At 44.8% G+C, this 27,438-nt stretch overlaps 1 protein-coding gene across 1 annotated transcript in view; it reads right to left on the reverse strand.

The window, feature by feature from the left end:
- Positions 1–5,322: 5,322 nt before the first annotated feature.
- The window catches only part of HS3ST2 (heparan sulfate-glucosamine 3-sulfotransferase 2), a 229,684-nt gene continuing 207,568 nt past the window's right edge, over positions 5,323–27,438 (reverse strand). Inside the window, exon 2 of the mRNA XM_085629507.1 lies at positions 5,323–6,854. Within this exon, the coding sequence (XP_085485633.1) occupies positions 6,236–6,854 (619 nt within the window). The 3' untranslated portion in view covers positions 5,323–6,235. The remainder of the gene's footprint in view (positions 6,855–27,438) is intronic.

Raw genomic sequence — 27,438 nt, forward strand, 5'->3', positions numbered from 1 at the left:
TTCCTCTGCGTGCAGCAGGACTGTCGCATCGCCACCCCAAGGTCTCAGGAGTGTAGCATCTCTTTGTTTTCCGATGCTGTGGCTGTTTGGCTTGTGAACTTTGACGCATCTACAGGTACTTTGGTGGAAAGTCATGCATCCATAGTTTTCTATGGTAAAAGTTCTTGAAAACTTTTGAAAGTCATATTTTTAACTGTGTATGTTGGATTTTTGTCATTTTGGTCTTGTTTAGTTTAGATAAAGATATTTTACTTCTCTAAACTGGTGTCCTTTTGTGGTGTTTTCACCGTGTTACTGTGAGTGTTGGTACAAATACGTTACCCATTGCCTTTGGGATAAGCCTGTCTGCTCATGCCAAGCTACCCAGGGGGTGAGCAGAGGTTATCTAGAGTGTGTATCCCCCTCACCCTGTCTAGAAGCAAGGGTCCCTATTTGGACAAAGGTACCTACCTCTGCCAACTGAAGACCCCCATTTCTAAATCTATGAATAACAAGTTTGGTGATTGGTGATATGTGTAATGTTTTAAGACCTCTCAATGAGTGAAGCTAGTGGAGAGGAGCATGATGTCAGGCTGGGGGAGGTGTTCGAGGTTTTAGCACTGAATGGTTTACAAATGAGATTATGATTATCAAATCAAAGCGTGCAGTGAAACATATCTGATTACATTTATTTCTTTGGAGGGCACGTGTCTGATGGAAAGCCTTAAGGATGACGTCAGTCTCTTTTAACACGAATGGATGAGATCCTTTTTGAGTATAAGGATGAGCTATCACTGAGTTCATGGGCAGTGCAGAATAGAAGGATTAAATCCACTGAAGGAGTTATTTGGTGAAATAATTATATGGCACACAAAAGGCTTGTTGGAACAAGAATGAATGATATTATTTTTTAGACTTATTGAGTAGAAGGAGGAGCTGTCACTGAGTTCATGAGCAGTGTGGAATAAAAAGATTAAATCCTCTCAAGGAGTTATGTGGTGAAATAATTATATGGCACATGAAAGGCTTGTTGGCTCGACAGACGACTACTGTTAATCGAGACTCCCACTGAACTTGTACCAAGGGCCCACATGTAGCAGTGATGAGAGGTTTATAATGCATGATGGTCTTAAGAGTGAGGTGGAGATAACAGCCAGTGCTGGGAGTGACAAGAGCCAGCATACTAGGCTACTAGAATTTGGTGGCACTGAAGATGCCAGAGAATTAAAGGGAAAAGGTAGCCCATGAAATTGTGAGTCCCCTTTCCACTTTGAATAGCTCTCTGCTATTTGCTGTTGTGCTACTGATTTGCCTTGTATATGGTTAATGGCGCACCTTTCTGCACAGTAGCAATGCAAGAGTTAACACCATTGACATGTGCCCCACATATCGACACATGAAGGCATTGGCTTTGCATGTTAATCGAACGATTAAACATAGTATACTGCTAACTCTGCTGAATTATCTAGGTAGATCTGGGGATGGAGGACACCACAGAAGCCGCATGCCCAGCCCAAGCGACAGCCTTCAGAGACAAAGCTTGCTCAGGCATCGATAGAACCTTAAAATGAGGTTTAGGAAGTCCTGAGATGTGTATATGCTTGACAAGGTGATAATAAGCAGTAGTAAATGTGAGGGAAAGTGCTGAAAATTGAAATTGAGGATATTGTGCAAATAAAGACTCCAAAGATCATTCTTGTCAACGTCACCAAAGGTTGTGGGCAGGTTAGGTGAACACAATGGGGTGTTGAAAGCACGTGGGTCAGAGGGACGCACGTGGGAGCGTCTGAGGATGCAGATGTTCAGGCTGATGCTTGCTGGGGATATGCAGAGCTCTCTGGGAATCAACCTGGCTCTTTGAAAGACCCCCTAACACTGATGCACCATTTACAGTGCGACATGTGGGGAACCAGCTTCCTGCTGATACCCTGAGGGCTTGTTGTGTTCCATCAAGTGTGTCATTATGAATACATCTGTTTAGTTAAGTTGACTCTTAGATTCACGGCTTTCTCTCATGTTGGGGTAGATGCCACTGAAGGCAGAGCAGGAGTCCTGGACCATCTGACACGCGATGAGAGGACCTGCGCGGAACGCTATCGTAGTTGAGTACAGTGCATCACCAGGGCACAAGTCACGAAGTGTCGGCGTCCAGCTCGCAAGCAAACATCTGTCATGGAGGAGGGTGAGCGTGTCAGCCACTTTTTCTTCTACATCAATTTAAAATGGCACTTTTCAGGCAAACAAAAGTAAAGTCAGTGAGCCTGGTTTACAGTTTGCGGAGGCGGGACTTCCGCCACAAAGCGGTGGATGTCCCGTATGCCTTATTGGGAGTGTATACAATCCACTTTGTGAGTGCTGTCACGTCTGTGCTATACCCTACAAAAGGCCCTCTGTGTTTACATGCCCATGTGTGTGTGCATTCATGGGACTTGCCAGCTGACTCAATCCTTTATATGGTCACCAACCTCCTTGCAGACTTGCAATATTCTTATTATACTTCAGTGGCTAATTTATCAGTCATATAATTAGTGAAGTGTGCTATTACCATTGGCATGGTCTTGGGGCTCTGACACTTGGTAGTAAACACAAGACCACACTTCATTGATAAGGGAAAGTGTGGCTTTGATTGCCATCCTGACCTTTCAATGACCTTGAATGGCACAAACCGGGAACAACCTCCAGAGAGATGGAGCCACATCTGAGATGAGGGAACACAGAGGTGGGGGTGGGGGTGGGGGTGAGGGATAACCTTGTTAGTATTGTGTTTTCTTAAAAAGGAAGTCGTCTTTGTGAGAGGACTAGCATGCAAGACAAGGTTTTAACTCCAGAGAGATTTCAAGTGGAAATCCATTAAAAGATCTTGGCCATGGGTTATATTGCCCCATAGAGTGACGCAAAACGGCCTTAACCGCGCAGCCTAAACTATGCACGGCTAAACAAAGCAAGTGGAACCACAAACATGAAACCACGCATGTGCCTTTACCAAGCATATGCGTGGTTTAGACGTTAGTGCTAGCGCTCTAGACTCCGAGAGAATGGGCGGGGGTGGGAGGTGTTGCAGACTTGGAGGGACTTCCTGCTTGGATATGGAACGGCTTGGTGACTACGATTTTTGAGTGTTTTGGGGTCGGGACGTTTTTAGGGTTTTAGGGCTCAGAGATGGGTGATCCGGGTACTTAATAGGGTGGGGAGGCCAGTTTTAGGGCTCAGGGTGGGGGGCTGGGCAGTTTGCAGGACTGTGTTTTAGGGCTTCAGGATGCGGGCCAGGGTACTTTTTATGGCTGGGGAGCGGTTTTAGGGCTCAGGGTGGGGGGCTTGGGTGTTTTTTAGGGCTGGGGTCAAGGTTTTGGGGCTCAGGGCAGGGAGGGGTCAGGGTCGTTTTTAAGGCTGGGGGCGGGGTTTGTTTTAAGGGCTTGGGGCCACTTTTTAAAATTAGGGCGGGTGGGTGGGGTGTTTTAAGGGCTGGGGTCAGGGTCGTACTCGGGGCAGGGGGCTGGGTTTGAGGGCTCAGGGCAGGGGCTAGGTTGTAACCTTAACCACGCATATGCCTTTACCAATTATGCCATTACAACTACATTTGTTGGAAAGGCATGCATGGTAAAGGCATGCGTGGTTAAGACACGTTGTTGTTAAGACCACGTTGTTCAGGCATGTGTGGTTGGGGATTGTGTGGTTCTGAAAAACCACCCCGAGCGACAGGTCCTAGTACAGCAAAGTGGCATGAGGCACTCTTCGAGTTCAGTAAATGAGGGAAGGTCCTGAAAGAATTATTAGAGAGTCTTTGGGTGGGGAAAAAAGCATAGAATGCACAAACAGAGCAGGTGCTTCAATAGATGAGGAACACTCTAACAGTTACCTGTTCCTAAATACAACAACCCTTGAGGAGATTCTCACCTGTCAATGGATTGTATCCAATGGGCAGACATAATAGAGGTTTAAGAAAAGACCGCAGGCCTTCTTCTTGAAACCCTCTTACTCTCCACCATGTTGGATGCACACCACCACCCAAGCAAGACCCTTCACCTGAATACAGCAAAATGGTAAACAGTGAACCTGCAAACTATGCAATGCCCGTGGCGCATCACCGCTGCCTCCTATGGTTTGTGTAGCTTCTACACTTTCTCTTGCTTGCTGACCACTGGAGAGGAAGTGACGCCACTGAGATGTGTAATAATCTCTGTTGTGGGCGGGCTTGTTCGGAAGAAGGGGCGTGGTCTTGCAGTTCGGATGCTGTCTTTAGATCCTAGAATCTTGGGTTCTAATCCTGACAACACTTCACCAAAATCATGTTATTAAAAAAACACACTTTGTTACCCTTTGCCTTAACTATATTTTCTGAGTGCTGCCCAGTACTTTCTCAATTGCCTGTTCCCACCCCTTTCCCCAGGTACGCCCTGGTTTCTGTAAACCAGCTGCAACTGAGCCCACAAACACAGTACTGTTCTGTGTTCCTTATATGAAGTTGGACATGCTCCTGCCACAAGCAAAAAAGAAATTATTCTTAGTAAACATCAAATTTCTCCCAGGTCCCAGGTTCATGCTGTGTCAAACACCTGAAATAAAACATAACAAACATAAAAAAAGCAGTACAAATTCAACAGGGCTTTACTGTTTGAGCAATAAAACCAATTATGTTTTTGTGTTTTTTCTGCTATAAAATCCATTCGGACTAATGGTTCTCCGTAGATACTGGGACTTGTCTTCTTGTTGGAACCAAGGTTTTTCTCGCCTTCAAAGTCCACCACGACCGTGGCCAGGAGTTAATGATGATGAGGAGGGGGAGTTAATTATGAGGAGGAGGAGGATGAGGAGGAAGAGGAGGAGGAGGCACGAGAGAGCTCATGATTCATGAAGTTTATATCTAGTCTGGCCATGCGTTCAGCTACCTTTATGTGAAATTTGAGACTTTGGTGAGTTAACACTCAATAAAATATTCATAATTATATGCGTTATTGAGTCACCTTATCATTAGGCAGCTGTTTGTAACAAATTTGGTAGATATAACTTCCAGTCCTTTTGAATTAGCTGCTGTGGAAGCCTCACCGTAATATTTGTGAATCTCAGATCCCTCCCTGCTGCATGTTTCTGAGGAGGATTGCCAGAGCTTTGCACAAGGGACGCATCCGTTTCACCATTTCTGATGCTTGTGTAACAGGTAACAGAGAAATCAGTATTTAAACAGGGTCACGTGACACGAACTGATGTAACATCTTAGTCACATTAAGCTGCAGAGAAAGCGGGAAAGGCTTAGGCATGACAAACCAGTTTGTTCAACTTTCTATAGCAAAAGTAGTGCAAAATGAGTGCAAAAGTAGTTTGCCCATTTATTTTACGAAAGGATTATACATGAACTATGTTTTGTTTATTGAAGACTGTGTCCATTTCAATTGATTTTATAAGCACAAAAAAGTGTGTTTTATCTGAAGTGGTGCAAGTTTCCCATTGTGTGCTCTGGTGCAAACCATTTCAGTGATAAGGACTGGAACACATTTTCTAGAACAATTCTGTGATACAGAAGTAGCAAAATAGTGTAAAATAGTTTTGCACTGGCATGGGCACCAGTGCAGAGTTTCTGGAGGGCGGGGCTGATTATTAGAGCTAGCATGGCAATGGCGAGATGGCACCCAGATGCCATCTCGAACGCCTGCGCCTGCCGCCGTGGCACCCACTACTCCGTGTGGCGCTCTTGCAGAGGGAGTGAGAGTAAATGGGCCCGGTTCTGCCTCTGTCGTAAGAGAGGGAATAAGATACTATAGGTGGAAAACAGAACTATTCAAATACATTAAATGACAAAAATATGTTTCCACGGTAAAGTTAACAGAAACAAAATAGTATAGAGGTAAAGAAGATAAACAACAGCCAAAGAGCGCAAATTAAGGCATGGTACCACTGAGAAGTTTTTGGAGCTGAAACACCAAGATTCCACAATGCAGTAAATTTAAGAGAATTTAGCAGAATAATCTCATATACTCCCTATAAATTCAGTGTCATCGATAAAGAGATTTATTTGTGCATCTTAGAAACATTCTGGAAGGTGAATTTTATAGGATTTATTTTTGTGCAACCCTTAGAAACTGAACAAGACGCGATTGAATCTTCTGCAACGTCATCCCAATTTTCAATTTCCAACCACCCAAACCCTTTCCAGATTTGGTGATCAATCCTTTGGTCTCAGAGGTTCCCTGAGAACTAGCAGCTCTGTCCAAGGCACCTGATCCAGTGCCTCATCTAAGGAACCCCACCAGGATATTGATAGCTATTCCCACCTAAAATCTTGCCCCACGGTTTCGTAAAACTTGATGTTGTAGGGCCGGTAAAAGTCTCTTAGGTCGTCTATCACTTCCTGCTCGATCTGGACGTGAGTTCTGCCCTTGGACTTCCCCAAGCAACGAGGCAAAAAGCTGTTCTCTGTCTTTTTCAGGCAGGGGAAGCCTTTGGTTTTGTTGAAGTAAAAGTGCTTGTCAGTGATAACCCTCTTGATCCCCAAGAAGTCCTGGATCTTGCCCATTTCACCAGCTGGGTCCGTGATGAGCCGCTCGCCGCTCACAAAGTGCATCTGTGAAATGGGGAAATATTGGAGCCAGAGGTCAAGGTGTAGGGCGTACATACCGATGCGGACTGCGTTCCAGGAGGTGTCCACAAGGCCGGCACTGCGGTTGCGGAAGGCCAGCTCCTCGAAGCTGGGGATATCAGGCTTTTTGGAGAGTGTTTGTGTGTAGTCGGAGATAGCCCTGGTCACAGGGTTTCTCACCACCACGATGACTTTCATCTTCCGGCACATGCTGAAGATCCTCTGTGGAGCCTCGCGGGTAACAAAGTAACTGGGCGTTTTCTCTATGGTTATCTGGCTGTCAAAGGTGCGTGGCATCAGACTCCTGAAATCAAAGAAAGCCAAACATTAGGGAAAACCACACCATTTCAACAGGAATACAACCACTGAAATCTTTTTGTGACTGGACTGACATTCAGATGAGTTCATTTAGAAAATGTAAAATATTGGGAAAACACCAAACGTCTTAGCAATACGATAGTGTGGACTATGATCAAGGCCAATGGAATTATGTGATTGTGCAGCATTTTCAACATAATTCTGGATTTTCCACATTTGACAGAAAATCTGTGATCTAAATCATAATCTGCAGATTTTAACATAAAATGTGTTTCTCGCTCAGACAGATCTAAAGTTACTAAAATCATTGCAACGCATGTGGCTGTGCAGTGCAAGACCCAATGCAAAGGTCGAGTGTTCGCCTTTCAGTTGTATATTGCTGTATATGGGTGCTGGCACTAATGGGGTGATACCTTTTCCCAGACAGTCTTAACATGTATAAAAATGACAAAATGATCAAGTAATACTATGAAAAACTGTGCTGTATTATGTCACATACGTTGCCTTTTGATGTTGCATAATTTAGTAAACCCAGCTGCATAATGTGGCCCTTCACTGACACATAATTTCGGTGGCCCTGACCATGGTGTATGGAAACCTTGTTTCAACTGTTTTGGGGTTGGTATTGATCTCATAACACAGACCCTTTACAACTCTAGCGCTGCGTGGTGCCAGGATTGGCATCGTGAATGGTCCCAGGATTAGTATACATTGAAACAGAGCCTTTTACCGAGGGCTTGGATTTGCATGAAGGGACTCAGTGATTCAGAGTTGTTCACCTGGAAACCTGAAGCTTCTTTGCGTCTTACACAACTGTAGAGAGATTTTCACTAGTAGGACCCGGTGGGCTCAGGAGATTGATAGAGTGGTAAGTAGCCTGTTACATGGAGGACTGGATAGGATCAGGGGATTGATAAAGTAATGTTGAGCCTTTCACTTGGAGGACTGACTGGATAGGCTCAGGGGATTGCCAGAATGGTGTAGAGCCTTTCACTTGTAGGACTGGATAAGCTCTGGGGATTGCCAGAGTGACGTAGGGCCTTTTACCCCGGTAACTATATGGTGATGACAATTGGCACAATGAGCCAGCGCCTCTTACTAGTAAATCTTCCTAGGTCCTGGGACTGTCAGAGTGATTCAGAGCCTTTCACCTAAAGGATTGGGTGGGCTCATGAGTTCCTCAGATTGATGCAAACCCTTTCCCTTTTACCATTGGATGGACTCAGGGAACAGATCCTTGAATAGTGATCCTTTCGCTTGCAGCAATAAATGGGATCAGTTGAGAGGCAGTGTGATCCACTTCCTGACAAGAACATGAACCATCTTTGTTAAAATTCCGCAAAGACCTTAAAACCTGGCTCTTCTCCCATTAACAACTCTATGCGTAATCTTTATTCTACTGGCGCCGGGAGACCCCTTGTGGGTAGCTGCGCGCCTTATAAATCTAATTACAAATACAAATACAAGACACCACTACATGTGGGTGTGACCAATGCGTTGATACAGTGACACAGAGCCTTTCACCCATACAGACCTCCTCCAGACCTGAATGGAATCAGATCAGGGGTTTGGTTCATTCATATAGAGCATCTTACTCTTGGGAGTGAACGGGGTGAGGGGATTGGTTCATTGATATAGAACATCTTACGCTTGGGAGTGAATGGAATCAGGGAATTGGCTCATTGGTATAGATGATCTTACACTTGGGAATGAATGGGTCAGGGGATTGGTTCATTGATATGGAGCATTTTACGCTTGGGACTGATTGGAGTGAGGGGATTGGTTCATTGATATAGAGCATCTTACGCTTGGGATTGAATGGGGTCAGGGGATTGGTTCATTGATATAGAGCATCTTACGCTTGGGATTGAATGGGGTCAGGGGATTGGTTCATTGATATAGAGCATCTTACGCTTGGGACTGAATGGAAACAGGGGATTGGCACATGGGTACTAGCCCTCAACCACAAAGATTCAAGGGCTTAAAGAGAAGGGTAGAGCAACACATTTCAGTTCAGTAATTATTGCAATATACGTAGGTGTTAGCCATTAATTCTATCTGTTCTAAGGCTCGGGCCGCCATGAGATATGCCCTGCGTTATAGACTTGGTCAGGTAATAGCAACGCAGGGTCAGAGCCCTTCACCTTTAGGACCTGATCGACTCAGATGAGTGCCAAAGGGATACTGAAGTCCAACCCTTCGATTGACAAGTAACCTGTCACTTAGTGGATACTAAGACTCGGACTTGGCCCAGAGACACAGCCTTTAGCATGAGGAGGTGAGAGGGTTTAGAGGATAACTAAGGGGTCAGGATGCTTTTGGGTTTATTGTTAAGAATTTACATGTTAAGTGATAAATGTCTCAGAAGCTCCCCAAAAGATCTCACATACAAAGACTGTAGTTTAACTATGCCTGAATTTCATAGCATTAATACGACTACGGCAGCTCCTACATATTAGAAATTAAGAAAGGCCAAGCAGATAGTCACAGAACTCTACTTGACCAATCACTAGACTCGGTTCCAAGCACTCCTCGAGGCTGACAATGCCCAAGTTTTGCTACAGTATTGTTTCCAAAGACAATGGGCCACGCGCCGTCGCCCTTCCTGGATGGCCGCGGTTAAGTGCTGCGTTTGCGCGTCTTAGGGGAGGAGCGCGTGATTCATTGCCTGGTGTCAGCGCGCTGTCGCCCCAGAAGGTTCTTCACGTCTCCCGGGAAACAATTATTCACCGAGAAGAAGAATTGACTCGCTGAGAATCATGTAATGTCAAGAGGTGTCAAGAGATGCCGCTTCCGGCCATGTTCACGCCGAGCCACTTCCACAGTGTTCCTGGCGGTGCTAATTTATGAGATCTGGAAGAGGTCCTGAGAAATGTAACCTGTGAAGGCCGCGCTGCATTGTTAGCAGAAGCCCCCTCTGCTTTCCTTCACCTGTCGACCCCTCCCAGCTTTCTGCAATCAACTTTTATAAGTTCAGAGTCAGGATACAAGCCAGGGGATCATTTCCCCAGCAGGAGGCCACAGCGACAGAGAGGGCGCTTGAAACATGGATTCATGCGGTTGTAAATCAAGCAACAAGGAAACGCAGCTTTCCTAGGAAGCCTGGAGGTGACGGATGAGCTGGAGGAATGCGGGGCTTCTATTGCCAGATATGCATTCGGATTCCCCAGACGAGCACACAGCCTTCGGTTTATGGATCTCTAACAGCGCCATCTTCTGGCAAACCCGATATTTATGATGGTAATAACGAAAATGATGGCGATAATAATGATGATAATATAGAGATAATAACAATAAAACAATAACAACAACACACTACTACAACAAAACACTACAAAACAACAACACACTACTACAAAACAACAAAACACTACTTCTAGAACTACCACTAATAATATTCGTTTATGAAACCTTAATAAATGGAATTTGCAGGTTATTTTTCTTTTGGTTTTTTTGTTCACTAGTTTGCTTGTATTTCAGTTATTTACTAGGTTCTAGTAACTGGAGTCGGTATTGTATTTTTCCACTTGCATCCATTAAAATAATAAAAACAGAATATGAAAAACCTTGTAACTTCTAACAACGGTATAGCTGCACGTGGACAGTTTGTTGCTGCGTTGCAGTGGGGTTAAAGGCTCCCTGCTGTAGTGTTGGCTTGACAGATATGAAAAGATGCTTTAAACAGACGCCAGCGTTTTCATTCTGGGAGAAAAGCAACCTCTCCCTGGTCCAGCCGCGGCCCGTGCAGGTAAGAGCGGTGAGGCCGGGTTGGAAGGGGGCCTATTTCGACGGACGATGGGGAGGGAAAATTAAATAAATAATTAATTTTCCATCGTCATCGTCCATCGAAATCCCCCCCACCGGCCCCACCGTCCCACCGCTCTTACCTGCATGGGCCGTGGCTGCCCTGGTCCCTTGTGGGGTCAAAAAGGTCATAAGTTGTTCATCCATGGTTGACCATTGGTTACCCCTGACCAGCCACGGTTGTCTGTAAATATTGAACCATTGTCTGCCAAGCATGTGTCCTGGCTCAGAGTCCCCTCCATAACTGGGGTGCAGAGGTTTCCATCAAGCATGCTTCTTTGTTGAGGTCCATCACTCCAGAGGTTTTGTATCCTCAACAACACACCGCAAGAGCAGTGTCCATCCAAACCCCAGCACTTCATGCTAACCAGACACCAGGAAAGGTATTGTGAATCACCTCCCCTTCTCCAGCACAACACACCAAGGATACCTCTTTTCAGGCATTCTGTGACCTTGTGGCCACTTTTCATCACAGCACCCTATCTCTAAGCCGCCGCGGGTCCTTACAGAGTGGAACCAATCACAACAAGAGGTTCAGGGCGAGAGAGTCCATTCTGAGGTGCAAACCACTGTCAATGCAAACTGCTTTCCCCACTCCTGATTTAACACGCCCACTCTGGCCCACGCCCCTGCTACTTACAACCACTCACAGAAATCATCGACATTCCTTTGCATAAATTAATGAAGGATGCTCGAATACAGATTAATAATTTATCTTCTATCCGGCAGAATTTCGTGTGCTAGAAATGATAAAAACAAACAAAACACACTTTTTAAATATTTTCTCTTCTAATTCGTCCTCGAGGTGAACTATTTAGCAAAGGTATATTTACTAGACGTGAATGAAATCCCGTGATGTTCACTCATTTTGTCTGTAGCTTGTTCAGACACCTGCATGAGACTTTTATGCTAATTTAACCATGAAACCTTTTACATTATTGAATGGCACATAGAAGTCTGTCCTTTATTCAAATGCTACTTTTGTCCTGGAGTGTCTTCGGAAGGCCTTGCGCCTTGAAGCCTGCTTCTCCTTGAGAATTGAGCACTGTCCTCTTTAAACAAAAGGGCAACAAAAAATGTTGGGGCTGCTGGGTAGAGGCTTGGAAGCTTACCCGAAGAATAATATGACATAAAATGTATATCAGAGTATATGTTTATATGCAACATTCGGACATACAATAGGGCCCCTTTCATCAGTCACGAGACAGTGTGAGTGAACCGAGACAGGAAATTAGCAAGATTATGCATCAAAGCCAATAATACAGGTTTAAAACAGATGTCGAATTTCCTTATTAATATTGTCATATCGCCACTGAAATTAAACATGAAAAAGGCATTCTACTATGTAATAAAAATGTATTACAGCTGAATTGTGCTATCACAGTGACACTTTTTGGAGCCATCATATAGGTCCTCCTTACGAGTTGGGTGGACTTTGTTTTGAAGATTCCACAGAGCTGGAAGTAAAATAACCAGCTGGCATCTCTTCTCCAAAGTCCAGCTACGACGATTTGTTTTCCCTTAGAAATGGAATATCTACCCAGATCCGGGGTTACCAGCTCCTTTACCTGAAAGTTTTTCTCTATTTCGGCAAAAAAAAAAAGAAAACCGCTGACATTTTCCACCTCTTCTGGGCAGGCATGGAGCAGGGCCGGCTATTGCGCTGGTGGCGCCCGGTGCGACAATCACTTTTGGCGCCCCCATGTCCCATGACCGCCTCCTCTGATTCTCTCACTACCACCTGCAAAAGTGCCCTTCATCCCTCCTATCTTAAGATATTGCCAAACACAGCACCCCCCTGAGGTCACAGCGCCCCCCTCCACAGGTCAGCGCCCAGCGCGGCCGCACCAGTCGCACTGCCCTAAAGCCGGCCCTGGCATGGAGTGTCAGCTGGAGCGCTGCTGGAGAGTGGGTTCAGCGGTCCAGGGAAGTCTTATACCTATTTTGGGGGACACTGTCTGCCTCAGCCAGGAACTGCTGCAGGCAGTCGGGGAGGGAGGGGGGAGGGAGTTCAGGCAAAGCCTCTACTCACAGTCTATGCCCCATAGCATTAGTAATAGTCCTGGTGTCTCAATGCCCTGAACTATCAGATCCAGTTTCATCATTTCCATCAGGTTTGATCATTCTGGGACCCAAAGCATTGGGGGTAAATGTACAAGCCCCTATCACCACCAGAGTGTCACTTTTTTTGACGCTCCGGTGGCATAGCACCGTTTCCCATATTTAAAAGGTGGCGCTAAGCTACTTAGCGTGGCTTAACGCCACCTTGTAAATATGCCCCTTTCCGCCACCGTCCTCTGCAGCAAAGGGGCGTTCAATTGATGTTGCTGTGGGCGTTCCACCGCAACACCTATTGCTTTTGATGCTGCCCCAGATTTACAAGGCTGCAGCAGCGCCAAAAACTAACGCCATGGTCTACCAGGAAATTAATAATTTCTCCTCGTGTTTTGCTCTTTTCATGTGTGTTGCATTCTGCAGTACACATAGAAAGCGCAGATCACCATTTTTGATTATGTGCAGAAAGCGCAGGCCCCCTTGCAACATGGCGGCAGGCGCTAGGCAGCTTTTTTTGTGTCAGCACTAGTGAAAACAGTGAATACGGTGCATCCCAGCAATTTGAAAATGTCAGAGCGCAGCGCTGCCAAATTTGGCATAACTCTGCGCTCCAACATTTGTTTGTAAATATGCCCCTTAGAGTGGCAACTTGGGGTAGTTCCACCAGAGTTATGGCTCTGGTGAAATACTCTGACTGGAAATGCAGGCCTTAGTGCGAACGACAGGTCACTGAGCAGAACTGCAACTGCTGGGTACACTATCAAATGGAGAAATTTCTTTTCAGCTCTCTTTTTATGAAAAGGACATACAAAAACAGGAATCCATCTATAGGTTACTACACATTCTGAAGTACAGACATTTTTTAAAGTGACATATATTGAGTCCTAAACGTGTTTTGACACCAGGTGAATGCTTCATATTGGTGCACTTATTTTCACTGTATAAAATTCACATATATTCTACTTATCTCCAACCACAGAGTCACTCCCAAATGATGGAGTAAAAGACCAATGGTTTTAAAGAGAACAGGAGGAAGGGTGATTGTGCAATAATGCATTACAAGGAATAAAATACTCCCTACTGTATGTCATAAAAACATTGCAAGCCACCGTGGAATTCCATGACTTTATAATGGAAGTCAGGCTTTGGCCTCCCTGCTCTCTATGGCTGTGACTTGAAATGCCTTTACAAAGGATCTGTATTGGGAACTTTCTCTCACACATTATTATTAAGATAATTCTCATAGCATGCACACTGTACACTAAATGGTGCTTTAGCACCTAAATGTTACTACACTCTTTCAACTAGTAGAACCTCTCTTATTTTTTCCTATTGACATATTTAGGGCCAGATATACGAAGCTTTACTTGCTTTTGCAAAAAGCCTGAATCAAAGAATTGGGCCATTAGTGTTTGCAGAAAGGCTTTTTACCGACTATGCAAATGTAGTGATAACCCATTCACCTTCCCCTTTGTGAATGTTGACAAAATCATTTTTAAGAGAAGGCAGTGAGCCCTTGGATCTCTGCCTCCTCGTAAAATAAAAGTTACTTAAAACGTATATATTTTTTGAAAATGCATCCTGTTGATCTTTCTGGAAAACAGCGCTGGATTAAAAAAAAATATCTTTTTAAAAAAAATTAATCACAGACATGTTGACTGATTTATAATGGGTCACAATGTATGACCTACCGTAATTAATATTCATGAGGGAGGTCGAATTGTGACACATTACGAATCAGGTCGTTGGCAAAAACAGAATGGATTCAGTAAAGGTTGGTGCTCAATTTGCGACCACTATTCTTAGTACCTTTGGTCCTAAATCCAATATTCAAAAAGTCATTGTTAGACCTGACATCCTTTATGTGGTATTCCCCTAAACATTTTGCAAACATTTTGCCTTCACTCCTCCTGTTTGCTGAATTAGTTATTGTTGGCTTTAAGACTCTGTTCACTTTACCACTGGTAATCAGTGCTAAATTTCTTGTGCTGTTCCCTTCAAACATGGTGAAATTGACCTGCACATTACTGGCACATTTAACTTACTTGTAAGTCTCTAGTAAAAGGTACTACATGTACCGAGGGCCTGTAAATTACATGCTACTGGTGGGTCTGCAGCACTCATTGTGCCACTCACAGAAGTAGTACTTTAAAAACATGTCTCAGACTTGCCATTGCAGCCTGTAGTGCAATCTTAAACTGCCATCTTGACCCAGCAAAATAAACCTTTTGCCATACTTAAACCTTCATTTTTAATACGTATGACACCCCTAATGTTGGACATAAAGGCCCATAGAGAGGTGCACTGTATTTAAAACATAGGACATATGTGCTTAAGTTTTACATGTCCTAACAGTGAAAAACTCCTAAAGTCTTTATTCACTCTCTGTAAGGCCCATCTCTCCTATTCACTAACACTGGGTTACCTTATTACATTTAATAAGTGCTAACTTTAGATTGGGAGCAGATAACGATATGCTGTGTACATGCAAATGAACTGTAATTTAAAACCCTCTTTCATGGCAAAGTTAGATTTTAAGTTCCATTCTAAAAATGCCACTTTTAGAACGTTAACACACATCAGCTGTGTGTCTTTTACTTTTAGAAATTTGGCATTTCTGTGTCCCCACAACTCTGCCTTTCTGACAGTATGAAGGGTCACATGACTGTGGATAGCTTTGCTGTTGGAGTTTGCATATTACTTCCAGACAGTGGAGGGGCTGTACCCAGCCCCACTTACACTTTAAAGGGGTTTGCCTAAAGCACACACAAAATAACCTGACACCAGGCCTCCCAGAAGGAGGCTGTGATGTGTTGTGAAAGGTCACACAGTGCAATCTCTTTAAGTCCCAAAGAACATCTTCCAAGGATACTTTAACTTCCCTCTTAGCTCCAATTTCTTTCAATTGAACACCTTTCTGAACAACAAAAATTGGTCATAACTTTGTATGGGCCACAAATATATGAAAAGGTTTATCATTGACTTGGTTTCTAAAAAATGTACACTGTCAATTTATATCCTATTATCAGCCGACTGGTCAGATCATTACCTCGTTCTTTTCACTTCACCTCAGTGAGATCTAAGGTTAAGAGTCAATCAAAGGATCAGTGACAACTAACAGAATAATACTCTTAATTTGACATTGAGGTTTTAATCTCAATTGCTACCTTCAAACAAGGTGCACCTAGTATCCCTCTTGACTAATTTTTACCATGAAATCTTGACCAACATCTTGAATGAAGCAGCCCCAAAGACACAAAAAGAGAAAAGTTCCTCCAAGTGGTTCAACAAAGATCAAATATAGTAGAAAACTCAGAGTAACAAAAGAGAAATGGTGGGAAGGCACATCAACCACAAATCTGGTTTGATTGTGCAATGGAAGAAAAGTACATACAAATAACATCTTTAAAGCAAGCATCCCAGACGAGATGTGTGAAGAATTCTCTGAATTCTTTGTAGAAAGGATACATTAGATTGAGCTTTCACTACATCCACCAAGGAAAGAACTACCAACCGTGACTGCACCTAATAGTAATGCAGCAAGAAGCAATTTCATAGAAATTAAAAGAAAATAACTTGTAATAATCATAACAAAGCAGGGCCAATGTCATACTTCTCAGTCAACATTAGTATCTCTTCCTGCTGGACACTTCTTATCAACTTCTCTCCGGCCCAAGGCAAAGCACTTGAATGTTTGAAAACAGGATAGAACACTCTGCTACTAAACAAAAGTAGGGACAGACCTTTAAAAGCTGAACTATTTCCTTACAGAATCTTAGCTCACTTTTGTAATGACGATCCCAGTAAGTTACATTTACACACAACTCAGACACTTCATTCTGGCAGTGCACAAACATCTTTTCTCCAAATATTATATGATGCATTATGCCTACAGGACAAGGGAGGCGCTTATTTGCTCATCCTGCTTAACATATGTGCAGTATTTGACACAGACAGCCATAATATCCAATTCGGCAGCGTCCAGGCGTGAAATGGGATAAATAGCACCGTCCTGAAACAGTTCTTCTCCTCCTGGAAAACTGTTCTCAACAAAAAAGCTAAATAAAATCCTTTCAGACCCCTCATTCATTAACCATGTTCTCTCTGAGGGTTCTATTCTATTGCCTACCCTCTTCAACCTGTCCCTGGTATATCTGACCATAAATCCTAAGACATTTGAACACCACATGACGTCTCTATTCAAACAGTACCCAGGTGTACCTAAGTCTTTTCTGCAGGAGACATTATACTTCTAGGATAACCTCAAAGCCTGCATTTTTGACCACCAGGTGAAATTGAATCCTGTGAAGCTAGAGTTCCCCCTAATCACTAGTCAGAGCTCGTCCCAGATCTAATCTTGGGTGAACTCACTACATATACTGGACTGCACGCCTAAAATGATTGAATGCACAAAATGACTAGGCATCACTATTGACAAAAATCTAAGCTTACAAGCTCTCCAAAGAATAAAACCCTTGAATCCAGATGCAGACTTTAAAATGGCAGAACAATCTTGGATTATTTTGAAACTAGACAATAGGAATGTATTAGTCACGGGTATTCCCAGGCACACTTAGTTCCAATGAAGCTAACCTTGCATGCTCGAGTGAGACTGATCTCTGGTTGGGCCTTTCTTAAATCACTACTCCTGATGATGACCCTTATTTCGTGTTGGGTCGAAACGTCATTGACTTCCACCTTATGAACTGAAATTTTGTTATATTCGAAATAGGTTTGGCAATCAATAAACAATTCATACAAAATCAATATTGTTTTCATTCTTTATTCGTTTTCAGTAATGAGAAGGCGTTTTGCTCACTGACGACGTGTTTTTCACTCATTCACTTGCCACTGACTTTTTACTCTTCATGTATTAAAACTGTCTGTCTTCTATGTATTTTGGTACTAGGCAATGTATTTCCTTGTTATTTTGTGTCTGTCTGTATGAACCCTGTTAAAAGTGTGTGACCGCATTAATTGCATTTTTGACATTTACTCTCCATCAGTAATAGTCTCCAGCCAGTCCAGGAACCATTGTTCTCTGTTCATAATAAAATACTAGTCTTAAAAAACACAAAAGAGTTCTACAGAACACTATAAAAACACGTCTAGCCAGCCCACTGGAAATATGCAATTATCTATGTATGACGTTTTTTGTGCACAAAGAACGATTTTCCTCACTTGCGATGTATTTCAATACCTTCTGGATAATTTCAGACTTCAATAAAAAGAAATCTAGCTCAAATCAATCAAAAGTTACTAAAAGAAACAAAACCATTGTGGTGCTTCACGTTGGCAGATGCTTTGCAAAGGTTAACTTTTCCCCTTTCAGTTGTTGATTACTATATTCAGGTGTTGATCTGTTGCCCAGACATTATTACGCCTCCATTTGATAGACTGGAGAATGGATTCTGTAAAGAAACACTCTTAAAATATAAATAGTGGTTCTTTCTTTGTCAGACAAATGCATTGTTTAAATATTCATGCAAATTCATGTTACATTATATAATGCCCCTCCTTACAAGTTAATTTGACTAGGGTGCGTATTTACCACACATGGTAAAATAGTTTTAGCCAGTGGTGACATATTGTCCTATTACTTACCGGTAATCTTCATTACTCTTGGTCCCGTTGTACTCTGCCCCTTCATTCCAACAAGTGAGATAATCCTATCTCACCAACAGAAAAAAAAGAACGATGGAATGCTGGCCCTAACAAACCCCCTCCTCCTGGGAGTACATAAACGTACCAATCCCAGCATTCCCTCTGAACTACCAAGCCCCTGATGAAGGCCGGCAAGTCCAGGTGGGAGGTAATGAAGGGGACGAGGACAACGGGACCAGGAGTCATGAAGATTACCTGTAAGCAATAGGACATTACCCCCAGGTCCCTCTTGTCCTCGTCCCCTACATTCCAGCAAGGGAGAATACACAAGCCGCAACCAGCATTCATCAAACAACAAACCACCAGGACACAGGACAAACAGTAAACCCAGTGAATTATTGAAACAGTCAAAAGAAGGGAAATCAGGAGCACACAGCCTGAAGAACCCCCAAACCATAATTTGCATCATGCCCCAGCACATTCTGAATGGGATAATGCCTCACAAAGGTATTAGAAGACGCCCTGGTGGCTGCCCTACAGATCTCAGACACGGAGACCCCACAAACTTCAGCCCAGGAAGCCGCCATCCCATGGGTAGAATGCCCCTGCACACCCGCCGGAGGAGAGGAACCCAAAAGGAAGTAGGCCAACATGTTGACCTGCTTCTGCCAGCGACCAATGGAAGAAGAAGTAGCCTGTCCCCCACGAGAGGAAACCCTGAAACAGGGAGTCAGACTTCTGAAAAGGACGGGTGCGATCCAAATAGATCTGCAAGGCCCGGCAAACATCCAGCAAAGCCGAAGGAAGGTCATCGTCCAATCCCTGCTCCGAGCACAAAGCAGGCAGCACCAATTCCTGGGAACGATGGAACTGAGATGGAACTTTGGAAACAAAAGAGGAATCCAACCGAAGGATCACCCCATCGGCAGAAAAAAACACAAAAGGCTAACGAGTCATCAAGGCACCCAACTCACCAAGGCGCCGGGTCGCAGTGATGGCCTCCAAAAAGACCACCTTCAAAGTAACAAATTTCATATCCAACTCTGTCAAAGGCTCAAAAGGAGAAGCCACCAAAGCTCGCAACACCAAAGGGAGGTTCCAAAGAGGAAAAGAAGGCCGCACCACAGGACGGGACAAGGAAAAGCTCTGCAGCAACTGAGAAACCAAGTTGTCAACTTCAGACAAATTCCCCCAAGGGTAATGAAAAGCCCTGATAGCCATGCACAGAGCATGCACAGTGGAGACAGACAACCCCTTCTCATACCCCTACCAGAGAAACTGAAGGACATTAGGCAGGGAGAAAACCAGAGGGGACAAAGCCAGAGCCAGACACCAATGGGGGAAATTCCCCCAATGCTAAACATTGGACCGGAGAGTGTTGAAGACTCCGACTCCCCCACCTCTGCCTCTCAACCTCCAGACCAACAGCCGCAGCCGCGGGGGGGAGGACAACATTGGGGATGACCGCAGGGGAGACGGAAAGAACGGGAACAACCAAGGACCTTGAACTGCCAACATCTGAAGAGTGGGAAACCAGGACCGGAAAGACAAAAAGGGAACTACCACCACAACCTCCTGATCCTCCATCACCAGGCGAGACAGAAACCTGGGGATCAAAGCAAGGGGTGGAAAGGCATACAAGAGGCGAGACGGCCAAGGCACGGTCAGAGCATCCACCCCCCAAGTCCCCTCCTGATGGACCCGGGAGCAGGAGCGAAGAAACTGAGCGGTGTGCCTTGAAGCAGAGAGGTCAAGAAATGGAAGACCGAACCTCTCGCACACCAGACGAAAGGCCACGGATCCGCGGGAGGCAGTATCCAGGAGAGGCAGTGACCTTGGAGTTTGTGTGACTATAGGCACCCCTTCCCACCCGTTTTAAGGCTCATGGGGTAATATCTCCTCTGAGAACAAATTTTCATATAATAATATACCTATTGGGGTATTGTATATTGTGCATGTTGATATGGCATGCTCACCACGTAGTAGTGCCTACATGTATATACACTTTTTTTGATATTCCTTTATATTTTATCGTGAGTGTAGAAGGGATCTTTTTGGTCCTGATGAAGAAGCCAGGGAAGGGCTTCGAAACATGTTGTCTTAGACATAGGAGGGACTGCTCATCATAGCAATGTACTTCCAACCTATTCCCCACTTTTAACAATACCAGCTCAAAGAAATATTACATGTTTTCTTTTCCACAGATCCAGGTATTTTTTAATTCACTCCTTCACTTACTCCTGACCCTTCCACTCACATTCCTACATTACACATAGTCTTGTTTTTTCATAAACAGTGCTCCTGCGTAGTCGTAGGTCGTAGCACGTCCCGTCCCGCAGCGGTGCGGGAAGACCCCTATGATGAAGCATGACACCAAGGGTCCTTCTGGTGTGTGAGGGGTATTTAAACAAAGCTGTGTGCTTTCCACCACTGTAGGAAACACACGTAGTCTGGGAGAACACAGTCATATATCAATCTGAGGGTTGATCCTTTTGTTTCTTATACACCGGAGTTAAAGAAAACTCCTGGGAGGCGGGAAAATAACGACTAAGGGCATCCGCCACCCCGTTGGCCACCCACCGGATATGAACAGCCGACAGAGACAACAGGTGCCCCTCTGCCCAACAAAACAACGGGAGCACCAATGCATTCAGGAATTTGGACCGCATACCCCCTGGTGATTCAGGTAGGCCACCGTCACCATGTTGTCCGAACGCACCTCCACATTGTGATTCAACAACCGATCATGGAACCCCATGACAGCCCGGGACACAGCCGTCAACTCTCGCCAATTCGAAGACTGCCTCCCCTCCAGAAGGGACCGTCTACCCTTAAGGGAATCCAACTCTAATGTCACCCCCACCCCAAAGCATGGGCATCCGTCATCAAGACCACCGGAGGAGAGGGCTGCAGAGGCAGACCCCTGGTGAGATTGTCCGACAGCATCCACCAGCGCAGGGCAGGGAGGACAGACAGAGACACCAGAACCAAGAGGGCCAAATTGCGAGACAAAGGATCCCAACGGGCCAACAGATGTAAACATAGAGGCTGCAGATGCAGTGCTTGATTTGAGCCGTTGCTTTCCGGTGCTGAGCACCGGTACTTAATTGGTTTCCAGTGCTCGGCACCGGCACCTAATTGTCAACACCACACTTATGGCAGTCTACCACAAGGTGGCGCTGCTCATGTAATTTAGAGATGAGCAGTATAAAAGTTGTTTAGGAAAACAATATACATAAAAAGATTGCTAAGACCTGCCTCCCCAGACATTCCTTTAGCTTTGGGGACCTGGAATAATCTGAACTGTCACAGTTACATGCGAGAGAGATGGGTAGTTGTTGTTTTGGCAGCGATGACAGGGGCGATGGGTGGTGCAAGCTGCAGTGGCCTCCTAGTCAGAGCCCTGGCACTTAATATTTTACAAATTAAGCACTGTGCAGATGAAACTGCGCCCAAGGCCCTGTGAACACTGCTCGGCTGCCGCCATAAGACCCAGAAGACACAACCAGAGATGGACCGGAAAGGAACACCCCACCAGAAACCGGTGAGCAAGGGAACGCAAGGTCACCGCCCACGAGGCAGTCAGGAACACCTGGTTCAGATCGGTGCGGAATCGTGCCCCAATGAACGTCAAGTCCTGCAAGGGCTCTAGCTGACACCTGGGAAGGTTCAGTAGAAACCCATGATCCCGCAATGCAGAACACACCAATTCCAGATCCCACAACAACTGATCCGGAGAAGGAGCATGGATCAGCCAATCATCCAAGCATGGATAGATCAGGGCACCCTGAAGATGGAAAGAAGCCACCATCAATGCCACAACCTTGGTAAATACCCTAGGAGCCAACCTCAGGCCGAAAGGCAGAACCTGAAACTGATAATGCCGGCCCTGGAGGCAAAACCTCAGGAGTCTGTGAGAACTGGGGTGAACAGGGACATGATAGTAGACGTCCTGAAGATCCAGGGTGCACAGGAAATGACCCAGGAGAACCATGGGAATCACTCGCTGGAGAGTCTCCATTTTGAAAGGCAGATGTGACACAAACCAGTTCAGGGCCTTCAAATCTAGAACAAGATGGATCCCCCCCTATCACCTTGGGCACCAGGAAAATCAGGGAGTAAAACACCCTCCCCCTCTCCAGAGGAGGAACCTCCTAAATAGCCCCCTTCTCCAACAGTGCCTGGATCCCCAGAGACAGTTCAGACCTCTTGGTCAGACAAGATGGCCAAGGAGTTGGGTGGACCCCAGAGTCCGTAGGAGGCTCCGAAAACTCGATGAGATAACCCAGTCTGACAATGTTCAGCACCCACACATCTGAACAGGACTGCACCCAGTCTGGGAGCAAGTAGTGAAGCCGACCTCCGACCAAGAATCCAGGCTCAGCCGCTAGATAGTAAAGAACAAGGTTTCATAGGTGGGGACTTAGCTTTCTTGTCCCAACCCCTCCCAGAAGAAAACCTTCCATGACCTTGAGAAAACTACCTCCTAGAGGGGGGATGAAAGAAGGACTTAGAAGACACCGCAGCAGAGGTGGAATGCCTAATGGAGGAGGAATGCTTCTTATCCTTAAAAAGTCTATGCAGCTTGCCCTCCAACTCCTCACCAAACATCGTGGTACCCTGACAAGGCAAGCAAAGGCCAGAAGATTTCTGAGCATGATCCGTCTTCCAGTCGTTCAAAACCAAATTAAAAAGTAGTGGGGGCATCATCGCAAGGAAACCCCATGCTTCAACAAGTCCGGCAACATCTCTTTGTCAATGTATTTACCCTCATGCTCCTCACCCCCCAGCCAATCCTCCTCAGAGCCAAAAGAAAGAAAAAGTGGAACAGGCACATAGCTTTTGGAACGGGGACCCCCCTGCCCCCCATTTCCTGCAAGGTTTCTTCAATCAAAAGTCTGATCCTGGCATCACCACCCCCACACCCACGTGAGCTGAACACGGCATCCTGAATTGGCATTATGCCCGAGATTTGAGAATCCCTGTTATTGTTATCAACCACGTCGCTGATAGAACTTTATAAGAATTTACCCGCCCTGAGGAAGCCCCAGGCCGGATGGCCGTGTAAGGGGGCGAAACACGTGTTGGCTGTTTCCTTCCTTTCTTTCACCCACTCTTACGAATAGAGTGCACATAAACTGATAAACAACTTATGATAAACCAATACGGAATTGGAATTTCTTCCAGAAAAAATCAGATAAAACGAATCTTGCCCAGACAAACCTGTTGAATCTGGCATCACCACCCTGCCTGCGGTGTTTGGATTACGCTGGAGAAGGAGAGGAAGAAGACTCAGAAGAGGAAGAGGAGGAGCGCGCCACATGCCTATGCTTCCTCAAATGTTTTCCCATGTCCACAGACCTAGGAAGTCCCAAGAGCACCAGAAGAATCAGGGGACTTCACAACCAGGGAGCAACCGGCAGGCCAGGCATCTCTTGCCCCTTCCTGAAATGAAGCACAGACATGAAAGGAGAATCCAATCTTTTAAAGTCATAGAGCAACAGGTGCCCAACCAGGGAACCCCCTCAGGTAGCACCCAACATCAGGGGAAATAGGCACACTCCCTCCTGGAAGCATATAACCAGGGCCGAAAGCCGTAGCAAAAACTTGCTGCAGGACCAGCTCAAAACCGGCCGCCCTCCGAGCACAGGATTACACAGAAACAGCCTGATACACACAGGGCTGATATATGAATACCAACACCGCTATGTGGTACTTACCTGCAGGCCGGCTGTTAGAACAATGCCGATGTCCAGCTATCCGTCACCGTCACATCCCGCGGAAGTCAAGCATAGCCGCCCTGGAAGCGCACCACCCCTGAGGGCCTCTGGGGCACGAAAGCAGCGAAATGGACACCGCCATTCACTCAACTTTGAACTCCGCCGGTCGGCGTCGACCCCCAGCAATAAGGAACCAGCATGACTCTCCCCAAGCCAGGCTGGGAGGGAGCCAGGAAAACCAGCGACGTCCCCACCACCCAGCAGCAGAAACGTAAGTATGCAGGAGCCTCCCAGGCTCCTGCTCATCCTAATCTGTCAGTAGACAGAAAAAAAGAACAGAGGCAATGCTGGGATTGGTACATTTATGCACTCCCAGCGGGAGGGGGTGGGGTAGGGCCAGCATACCTTCGTTCTTTTTTTCAGTTGGTGAGATAGGATTATATCACTGGTTGGAATGAAGGGAACGAGGACAGGAGGGACCTTGGGGTAATTACCACATGGGGTACATTCCTCTTGATCTGAGTTTTTAAGTTGCAAATGAGGCATAACATGCAGAATGAGGGCCCGCTTCACAGAACTAACTTAAGACAAAATCCTAAACTTACTTCCATTTTGGTATTCACAGAAGACACTTACTCATTTCAGTATTCACAGAAGTTAGGAGTCCTAACTTTAGGACTCCTAAATGCCTTCTGTGAATACCGAAAGTCTTAAAATTTGGATTTTTCTCAATTTAGTAGTAGTAAAGTTAGGACTCCTAACTTTAGGACTCCTAAATGCCTTCTGTGAATACCGAAAGCCTTAAAATGAGGATTTTTCTCAGTTTAGTAGTAGTAAAGTTAGGAGTCCTAACTTTAGGACTCCTAAACTGAGAAAAATCCTAATTTTAAGACTTTCGCTATTCACAGAAGGCATTTAGGAGTCCTAAAGTTAGGACTCCTAACTTCTGTGAATACCGAAGTGAGTAAGTGTCTTCTGTGAATACCAAAATGAGTAAGTGCCTTCTGTGAATACAAAAATGGTAGTAAGGTTAGGATTTTGTCTTAAGTTAGTTCTGTGAATCGGGCCCTGAGTGTTTAACCTGCTAAATTTCACATGTTTAATTTAATTTAATTTATTGAGTTTTATATAGCGCGAACATGACCCATGGGTATCAGAGCGCTTCACAATTACATGTCATAAACCGTTTAGAGTACAACAGGTATGACAGTAGTAATATACATATGTTTCCGATGCGTTGCTTTTTTTGCCTTTTTTATGGCCCTTCCGCCATCCATCATACATTTCAGCAGGTTTAATGAATCTTTCGGGAGAAAAATGTGAGGCTGTGATAGTTATCACACAACTCGTGATTCTGATCCATCCTTTTACAAACAAACATTTGCACAGGGATTGGAAATTCGCCCTACACTACGGAAAGGGACAACATGCTCTCTAAACAGATGATAACTCAAGAGGACACTCCGAGTACAGAAAAATCCCAAACCTTTTATTTCTCCTTTAGGATCTGATGTCTCTAATCTTCTATAGCCTTACCCAGGCACTATGTCATAGAGATGCACTGGAAATATTGTTCTGCCCGACTATTCTTTTAATGGAATCGCTTCTAAGTGTGCAAGAATGAACAGAATAATACCCACAATAGATGACCAGTGTTTATAACATAACTGGGATATGCAGAATGAAAGAGGCATATCTGTACAGAAGGTGTGCACATGCAGGCTGGTTTCTGTTGAATGCAGCAACACCACTTCTATCAGGAGGAAAGAATTCTACATGGGCACACATCTTTGGAGATACCTACATGTGCACACATCTTTAGACATACCTACATGTGCACACATCTTTGGAGATACCTACATGTGCACACATCTTTAGACATACCTACATGTGCACACATCTTTGGACATACCTACATGTGCACACATCTTTGGACATGCCTACATGTGCACCCATCTTTGGACATACCTACATGTGCACACATCTTTGGGCATACCTACATGTGCACACATCTTTAGACATACCTACATGTGCACACATCTTTAGACATACCTACATGTGCACACATCTTTGGACATACCTACATATGCACACATCTTAGGGCATACCTACATGTGCACACATCTTTGGGCATACCTACATGTGCACACATCTTTGGACATACCTACATGTGCACACATCTTTGGGCATACCTACATGTGCACACATCTTTGGGCATACCTACATGTGCACACATCTTTGGACATACCTACATGTGCACACATCTTTGGACATACACAATTCTACCCCTGGGCCCTGTTTGCGAGAACCCTAGAGAGATGCCGCTGTTTACTGCTCCTGATAAAACCTGACTCTCCAGGGTTCAGAATTTCCCGGGTGTGATTATTTGCATCCATGTCAGGTCGTCAGGGAATAACATCAGGATTTGGATGCTTATGGCACAAACATTTGCATGTCACATTCAATCCTGTACTATTTTCCCCAATTAAATTCTTAAAGGTTTGACCTCTCGTAATGTATCCAAGGGTGTAGACTTTATTGCACCAGTTTGTTGCCCGGGGTGGTGGGGGGGTGAGGGGGGGCTGTAAACTCCAGTCACTTCTAACCCCTGCACAAACAAGGGTTTGTCCAGAGGCCAGAAATATCTAGCCCAGGTATAAGCTGGACACTGGGGTTAAAAGGGACCCTGTTAATAAAACAGTGCCCTGGAGGTCCATGAGTGCCTACATCAATGTATGTTGGTGGATGGCATTTTGAGTGGACTCCAGCATAGTTCTATCTTTCTATCTTATGCGCCCTAGTATTGTATAATGCTACATATTTTGCTTTTCCTTGCTCCATAATATAGTCAACCTACAATATAATTCAGTACTCCATTACGGCATCATTCCCACGCCCTCTATACAACAGAAACTTCTAGCAAAGCTCCTGAGAACAGCACAATGAGAACGTAGGGATGCGCCTCATTTTAAAGTAGGGTTGGGTATAATTTTGATTTTATCCGCAAAGTCTGCAAAGTTTATAAACTTCGCATGTGGCACAGGATTCCAAGTTCTGTCAGCTTCACAAAAGCTGCTTACAAAAAGATTTGGTGGAAACGTTTCCTACAAAAATCATTTTTGCAGGAATATGTTTTGACTAAAAGTGAGTTTTTAAATTTTTTTTTTCAATGTCTACTTTTGGATATTTCTTCCAATTCATGCCAAGCAAGGATATTTCTTTCAATTCATGCCAAGCAATTTTGGGGGGTTTCCCGCCACTCTTTGCCTGTCAAGCTCCCTTAATACAAATTTTCTCAGTATTTGAAAGCTGTAAATCGTCGATCATTTAAAGAGTCGGAATAAAGTTTGCAAATGTTTGTGAATACCCACAAACTAAAAGGTTTTT

The sequence above is a fragment of the Triturus cristatus genome, chromosome 10 (assembly GCF_964204655.1).
Source record: "Triturus cristatus chromosome 10, aTriCri1.1, whole genome shotgun sequence".
NCBI classification, from domain to species: Eukaryota; Metazoa; Chordata; class Amphibia; order Caudata; family Salamandridae; genus Triturus; species Triturus cristatus.